Genomic DNA, 8,802 nt, shown 5'->3' with positions numbered 1-8,802 from the left:
TAAAAGTGGAAAAAAAGACCACTCTATATATTCCCCCCCCCCAAAAAAAAACAGAAAAAAATCACAATAAATAGCAACCATACAAACATTCCCAAACTGTCTTTATTGCTCCTAGGAAATTTTATCTCTTTATTGGCACCAGGCACAGAGGAAAAAGAAATTGGGAATTTATTTCCTGACCATTATGCTCATTTGCAAAATTTGTTCAACAAATAATGGTTAGAAAGAAAATTTGCTTAAGGTCTGTGACACAAATCTCCATTCATCAAGTAAAATTATTTTTGAACAAACATGAAAGAAACACCAACCTTGTTCCACTTCCTAAATATGGTTGATTTTGGGTTTACCCTTCCGATTTTTGGTTTTGCTAGAGAATGAGTGATTTTGCATGGGGAGAGAAAAAGATGCTGAAACTGGGACTTAATAAGTTTTAGAAATACAGTTTACTATTGTTTCACCAAAATAAAACTAATAAACAACTAAAAAAACTTTTAATAAATTGTTATTTTGGTAATAAAAGTGAAGATGTTTTTTTGATGTTGAATAGTATTTATTTTATTCAGGGAAATGAGCAGGGAGATTTTATTCTTTTTCTAGAATGGTGGAGAGAAAAAAAGAAAGGTTCATTTCACATTTAGATAGGTGTACATGCAAAAATTATACAAAAGCCATTATAAACCATGAAACAGCAAAGTTAATGATATGCCATGAAAATTATGTACATCCCTGAACATGTTTTGAAACTTAAGCCAGTTAAAATGATACTCAAAATACAAACCTCACTCACAAAATAATCCCTGCCCTATAACTAGTGTATTTGTATTCTTGAACATATAAGAATGTAAACAATTTAATTTCAGATGTATTTGCATTTCACTTTTCATCAAATTTTCCAATAGTTTTGTTTATTGATTCAATTATAATATCTGATTATCAAAAATATGAAAAAGTTTAAATTGTATATATTAATATGGAAACATTTCTACTACTGGCAAAAAAATATCATGTATCTGTACCTATATCACAGCAGGCTGGAACTGGAAGGGGGAGGGAGCGAGCGAGCGAGGGAGGGAGGGAGGGAGGGAGGGAGGGAGGGAGAGAGAGAGAGAGAGAGAGAGAGAGAGAGAGAGAGAGAGAGAGAGAGAGAGAGAGAGAGGACAATGTGAACAGTTTATGGAACCCGCCATCAAGTCATTTTGGTATTCAGTCTTTTAAGACTTCAAACATGGCTCAAGACTGAATCATTTTCTTCTGTGAATCAAAGACATATCTTTTAAAAAGAAGAGTGATATGAACAGGTTGGGCAGAGTCCACCTTGTTACTTTCATCCTCTTTTGCTGAATCTCCCTTCCCTGCCTTCGGCTTCTTCTTAGAAATGGCAGTCAGAAGTCCCTTTGTTTCTGGCTTCACCCCATCTGAAAAGATATTTTTTTAAAAAAAACTATTAGAAAGGAAACATCTCCAGGCAACCATCTCCAAATCTTGTAGACTATAACCTACTACTAGATAAAATAGAAAAATGTGGGTTAGACAGCATCACCACCGGATGGATTCGTAACTGGCTGACCAACTGCAGTCAACATATAGTCCTCAATGGAACTGCATCTACATGGGGAACTCATCAAATTTGGAGACAACACCAAGCTAGCAGGAATAGCCAACACTCCGGAAGATAGGCTTAAGATACAGAAGGCTCTTGACAGACCTGAACATTGGGCGCTATCTAACAAAATGAAATTTAATGGTGAAAAAAGTAAGGTTCTACATTTAGGCAAGAAAAAAAAATGCACAGGTACAGTATATGTGGTACCTTGCTCAATAGTAGTAACTGTGAGAGGGATCTTAGAGTCCTAGTGGATAACCATTTAAATATGAGCCAGCAGTGTGCAGCAGCTGCCAAAAAAGCCAACACAGTTCTAGGCTGCATAAACAGAGGGATAGAATCAAGATCTCGTGAAGTGTTAATACCACTTTATATGCCTTGGAAAGGCCAAACTTGGAATACTTGGCATCCAATTTTGATCGCCACAATGTAAAAAAGATGTTGAGACTCTAGAAAGAGTGCACAGAAGAGCAACAAAGATGATTAGGGGACTCGAGGCTAAAACATATGAAGAACAGTTGCAGGAACTGGGTATGTCTCGTTTAATGAAAAGAAGGACCAGGGGTGACATGATAGCAGTGTTCCAATATCTCAGGGGCTGCCACAAAGAAGAGGGGGTCAAGCTATTCTCCAAAGCACCTGATGGTAGGACAAGAAGCAATGGGTGGAAACTAATCAAGGAGAGAAGCAACCTAGAACTAAGGAGAAATTTCCTGACAGTTAGAACAATTAATCAGTGGAACAACTTTCCTCCAGAAGTTGTGAATGCTCTAACACTGGAAGTGTTTAAGAAGATATTGGATAATCATTTGTCTGAAGTGGTATAGGGTTTCCTGCCTAAGTAGGAGGTTGGACTAAAAGACCTCCAAGGTCCCTTCCAACTCTGTTAATCTGTACTGTTCTGGATATGAGCTCCATATCCAAATTGTTTGCAGGGTTCCACAGCAAGAACAGCACTGCAGAAAACCCAGCAAAATAGGCAAATCTACCATCTATTACCATGGACCTGTAGGATAAATGTATCAATTTCCTGAATACAGGTTACCTATCTTGTATATGGGATCGGTTATATTTAAGCGGTGACAATAAGGAGAATTAATTTTTTAAGTTCAAATGTTTTATTGGCAAATAAAAATTAAAATAACATATATTACTCAAGAACCTTTCTTTTATATGTCTTTATTTAACTTGTTACATATGAGATTAATATGTGAGGACCCTGGGTAATCTAAATCAAAACAAAAACAGTAACTGCTATTCAGGGCTCAGCAATGTTTTGGCAAAGTTGCTAGCAGAGATCTCCTTAAAAGCATATTCAGTCCCACCTAGCTGAATATTCTGCAAATGTAGGTATTGGGCAATAAGCCAATTTCAGCTCAGGTATTTCTAACCTGTGGTGTCACATAACCTTATCTCAAACACTTAATCAGTTTCTCTCCTCTCATATTGAAATACAGAGACAGATTCTTATATCATGGCCCAACAATAAGATTGAGATGTTTATGATTTACTGGAGACAGGTCGTCTACAAGCACAGGTGATCTGTTCCATTGCAGACAAACTAAAGGGCCATTCACAGTTAATTGTGTTGATTCAGCACCAGAATATATATATTCAAGAAAAGATATGTCCACCATGAGTTGGTTAGAAGAAACAGAACAAGAAATGTAGTTCCTTTTCTTCCTAATATTTAAGTCATTTTTTCAGATATAATCCAACACTTACTCATAGTTCCCCTATCCTATGAAATATGATAATGTAAGTCAAACTCCCACCTCTTTCAAGCATGATCTTGCAATAGGAAAAGTAAATATTACTAGAAAAGTTGAATAGCCAATCAACATAGTGAGTTTTAATGTGGACATCTAAGATATGGTTCTGAGTTAATTTGAAAAAAGGCAAAACTAATTATTTAAAATTATTTAAAATGTAAAATGTGAATACAGCAAGCTTAGTACAGTATAAGGAATTATTGGTCTGATCACTCTAAATGGCTGCTGCTCTAGTTTGTGGGTATTATCAGCTTAACTTGTGAAAGAATTTTCAAATCAGCTGTTAAGTAAGATCCATTTTTTTTCATTTTTACAAACTTTTTCAAATTCCAATATTTCAAAGTCACCAAGTTTTTTTAAAATCATATCAGATTCAATATGTTTACTGATGAAAATGAGGTAAACAATTCTATATGTATCATGTTTTTCTGTCAAGAGGACAGATAATGTGTTATGTCCATATTCAGAAGTGTGAAAGCTAAAAAAATACATAAGAGCTGGGAAAAATATTTCATCCCAACAATGTAAGAGATAATGTTTTTATAGATTGTTGTATACTCCAAAGAAGTTGTTCAATATTTGAACAGGGTTTCATAATCATGCATACTCTTATTTTGACTATCCAAAAGTTTTCTCCGTGCATTTTAACACTTCAACTGTAATATTTATCGATAATGTTTTGTAGGTTTCTTTTTGTATTTTTAAAAGAACAAACAGTGGAGATTTTAGCACTTAGCTCAGAGATTTAAATTATTAGTAAATAATTTAATATATTTAGATGTAATTTAATGTTTTGTAAGGCTAATTTCTAATCAAAGATACACTGAACGCTAACTCTTGGTAAACTCCTCTGTCCACTTATAAATACCATATTTCTCCCTTTAGTTGTTTGTTCAATCTTTTTTCTCTGTTTTAGAAATTCATCCATCCATTAATTCATCCATCCATCCATCCATTAATAATTATTAGTATAACAAAATTATAATGTTTGCTTGAAATGTGAACAGTTATGTACACTACTGACACTAATCTGTGATGGGGAGAATTTGACTGAATAAATAAATAAATGTATATGGTGATGTTTATATACTTTTTGCTTTTCCAGTTATTCAAAGCAGTTTGCAACAAAATCTATTGATCAAATCCTCCCTAAAGTAAACCTGCTCTTTCTTAACAGTAAATTAAAAAAACTAATTGCCCCAGTCTATACCTCCATTATACTGTATTTATTTTTGTCTAATATGATTCCTAGCTATTGACTTGCACTGGTGAATATTTTTTGTGTGAAGAAAAACCTTTATAGGAAGGAGATGCTCAGCTTTGTAAGGATGGTTACAAGGAAGCTCTGTAAGCCTTAAAACAGGACTGGCAGAGTACTTTCTACTCAATCCAAACAAGTGCTTCAGAGCATGCAAAAGCACAAACATAGCACCTGCCTCCATCTCATTAAAGCAGCAGTGTCTTCTCACAGAACTGTAGAACAATTTGGGAAAAAGACAGTGGTGCATTAAAGAACTATGCAGAGGCATTACATTCCTGCCTTGTGCACCCTAATGCAACTTTTGGAAACAGAAACTAAAGCACTGTACCACTGTATTTAAACTTTAAAAAACAGAAACTGGAATTGTTCCCAGCAGTAACCATTGCAGCAGCATCAGAACAAATATACAATTATAATCACTCATTCAACACTGCTTTTACATGGAGAAGGAGCAGACAGAGCAAAGAAAAAGAAGAAGAAAAAAGTCAGGGAACTAAGCTTTACAAAAGCATAATCATATTAAACTTTGGAGGGGGGAAAAAGGGAAGAAATAGAAGCTAAAGAGCATTTTGCTTGCAAATTTGTATCGTTTTTAGCAGAGAATTATCTCCAAGGCATTTTGTAGCTGGGAAATAGGGGGAAAAAAGGGGTAGGTAGTTAACCAAGTGGAATCATGGGCTGCCAGCCAAAAGCAGCTCAGGTATTACAGCTAGGTATTTAAATTACTTAATCAAATCCCAAGGCCCTTATTCTGCAAACTGATTAGCTAGTTGCTGGCATCACACCCTGACAAATGGCATGGTGGGTTTTTTTTTCACTCTGGTGCCAGGAGGTCTATGGGCTGAAGAGGCTCTGTGACACAGGCAGCACAAAGAGGGAAAGCACAAGCAGACAGGTTGGGAGCCACAATCTAGGTTTCATCTACCTCGGTGGATTTCTCGTATTACACACAATGCATACTTTACATTTTACAAGACCAAGGAAATGAAGGAAAATATATCTTTCACCAAATAAGACATCAGCCCCTTAATAACTGAAATGTCTGATATTTTTAGATGGAGGTCTAGTTTAACTTACTTACATTAAGAGTCTAATCTCTTCTGAACAATGACTGTGTAAGCTTGAATAAATAGTAAGAAATCTGTTCCATTAATTAAGTGCTGCCTGTACTACTCGGATTTGTAACAAATGTTAATAGATTTCTCTCCCTTTTCTCTGTTGGACAATTACTTTATTTTGCCAACTTGCTAATGGATTAAATTGAAAAGGTCCGTGTGTTTAAAAAGAAAGGGATTGTGTGTGAGAAAGAGAAGACATTAGCTTCAAAGTTACAATAGGCAAGTGGCCCAGTGGCCCACTTTGCTCAGAAATACCTACACTTTGTGTGTGTGTGTGTGTGTGTGTGTGTGTGTGTGTGTGTGTGTGTGTGTAATGGGTAGCACTCTAGGGCCAAGGGAAGAACAGGAGGTTTAACTAATTCAATTTGTGCCATCCATCACCTACATCTCACTTAACAGGTTTATTGTAGTGTTCCCCATTCTTTATTAACTAGATATAAAAACAAAAAGAATACACAAAATTATAAAAGGAAAAATAAATTTTATTCTAGCTTTATGGCATAAATTGTTTATACATAGATAGAAATGTTAACACCTGTCACTCCTAACATCAACCTACTTGCTTATGGTCTGCTCACTTATAATGTTTTCCTCACATTAGTTGTGCATTAGCTTTGAACTAATTTGCAAATACAAATATACTTTTAAATTGAAGTAATATTTATGTTTCCTACAAGCCATCGTTTATATTTTGCAATGATCCTCCTACCGTTGCATTGTATCCAAAGCAACTAAACATAATGGCTCTGTGCGGTAAATACCATTTGTAGTTTGAACATCTGAAAGCAGAAGAACCCACCTAAGATACCAATTAGTATATATTATTACATAGTCTATTTCAGTGTAAGCTTTACTTATTTCAATGGGAAAAGCAGAAAAAAATAATGCCAATCAGGGGATTAATGTAAGAAAATAGTTTAAGCTGTATAACTTTTTCCCAATACCAGCAAACTAAATTTAGTTCAACAGTTAATTTCTTCTCTGAAAATCAGTTGAAGCATAGATTTTTATAGTGGCAATTCCAATTTTCTTCTCTAACTTGACTGTACAACTGAACATATGCATATGCAATCAGTAATTTGGTATTCAAATAACACACAACAAAGAATAGGCTTTTATTTCTTTGGGGGAACAAACTGAAAGAAAGGCAGAGGTAAAATTTTAATAATTTTACTATTCTACCTGCTACAACCTACCGTCAATTTGTTCATATCTTCCGAATCAAGTCTAGAAAAAAAATCCAACAGCAGCTAATATTGGGCATCAATTGAGTCTTGATACTTTACTGGGCAGGGAATCTTTCATCCAGAATCTAAACATGTGCGCAAGTGTATATATACACACACACAAACACAAAGTTTATTTAAGCAAATAGGTTTTATCTGTAACATGGGGAAGGCAACCTTTTGGCAATCAGGGATCTGAAGATCACTGATAGCATCAGAAAAGGCTATAACCAAATTTTTCTGGGGTTTTTTTTCACCCTTACTGTCGCAGAGAAGAAGAATTGGAGAATTGAATTTTATAAGCACATTCCCAATTTCTTAAACAGGATGCAAAGCTACTTTTTAAAAAGTAGCTTGTAAGGTTTGTGACTTGCCAAGTGCCTGATGACTCATTATAATTTGGGACTCTTACACAACCTATGGCAAGCTGCAAAACACTTATATCCATCAAGGGATAGCCTAGCCATCCAACTGAAGAGCAACTGGGCTGCGCATGCTTCAAAACTGATTTGAAAGAGTGATTTGCCTGCAAGTGGAAGCAGTGCTGTAGATACATTTTTTCCCCAGCCTCTTGTAGAGTCCTGAGAAAAAGAGTGTTGGTATGGGTGAGTTTCAGGGGTGAAATCCAGCAGGTTCTGACAGGTTCTGGAGAACTGGTAGTGGAAATTTTGAGCAGTTCGGAAAATCGGCAAATACCACTTCTGGCTGGCCCCAGAGTGGGGTGGGAATGGAGATTTTGCAATATCTTTTCCCCAGGAGTGGGGTGGGAATGGGGATTTTGCAGTATCCTTCCCCTGCCACGCCCACCAAGCCACACCACACCCACCAAGCCATGCCCACAGAACTGTTAGTAAAAAAAATTGGATTTCATCACTGGTGAGGATTAACATATACAACTGAATTCTACAAAAAAACTGTTAGAAAAACAGCTCTTTGCATTGGCCATATCATGTATCGGAGAATAAAAAACACTATTTTTAAATGTGATAATTCAGATTCAATGCTACTCGTTTAAGAAAAGGTTTTTCATATCGAATGACTCCAAGCAAATGTGTAAGTACAAAATTCCATGAACTTTGTTGCATTCATACACCCAGGGGTGGGTTGTAAAATTTTTTACTACCGGTTCTGTGGGCGTGGCTTACTTTGTGGGCGTGGTTTGATGGTCATGTGACAATTCCTTAGGATTTAGCAGAGGTACTGGTCTACCAGGCTTTTAACTGCTTGCAGAGCCGTACCGGTCTACCCATTTGTTTTTGGAGGGTTCCGGTCCACCCATTTGTTTTTGGAGCGCACTGGTCTACCCCACACTGCCTTTTACTGCTGATCAGCTGTAGGGCGGCCTTTTGAAGTGCCAGAGTTTAAACAGTTTTTTTTCTTCTAGCCGATCAGCTGGGACTCGGGAGGCAGTGAATAGATAGGGGGCGGGGCCAGGCAGAGGTGGTATTTACCGGTTTTCGAAACTACTCAAAATTTCCACTACCGGCTCGCAAGAACCGAGGAGAACTGGTAGCAACCAACCACTGCATACACTCCACTTATAGGAACAACAAAACGATATGTGGAACTATAGAAAACCAACAAAAGAACCAAGTTGTAAATTGCAAAATGCAAATGGTGGACAGATGTATGAACCAAAAGAGGAAACAGAAATAAAATCTTAATACAGATGGGGATGCTATTTTTTAACCATTTATCTTGAAAAGCTGCATGTGTAAATACAGGGTTTTTTTGTACAGAGCACTTATGTTCAGTCTTGATGATTTGTTGAAAAACTACAGAATCTATTGAAAGATATCTAGTCCATCTCCTTCTTTCTTGT

At 36.3% G+C, this 8,802-nt stretch overlaps 1 protein-coding gene across 2 annotated transcripts in view; it reads right to left on the bottom strand.

The window, feature by feature from the left end:
* Positions 1-581: 581 nt before the first annotated feature.
* Positions 582-8,802, bottom strand: part of EEFSEC (eukaryotic elongation factor, selenocysteine-tRNA specific) — a 172,946-nt gene continuing 164,725 nt past the window's right edge. For both annotated transcript variants that reach the window (XM_070933612.1, XM_070933613.1), the window contains exon 7: positions 582-1,415. In XM_070933612.1, coding sequence (XP_070789713.1) covers positions 1,231-1,415 — 185 coding nt within the window. In that variant the 3' untranslated portion in view covers positions 582-1,230. The remainder of the gene's footprint in view (positions 1,416-8,802) is intronic.

This window comes from Pituophis catenifer, unplaced genomic scaffold, assembly GCF_029215685.1.
Source record: "Pituophis catenifer annectens isolate HBS135680 unplaced genomic scaffold, rPitCat1.0.hap2 SCAF_2, whole genome shotgun sequence".
Lineage (NCBI taxonomy): Eukaryota > Metazoa > Chordata > Lepidosauria > Squamata > Colubridae > Pituophis > Pituophis catenifer.
Note: the sequence above shows the minus strand (reverse complement) of the source record. Positions and strands in the feature narration are given on the sequence as shown.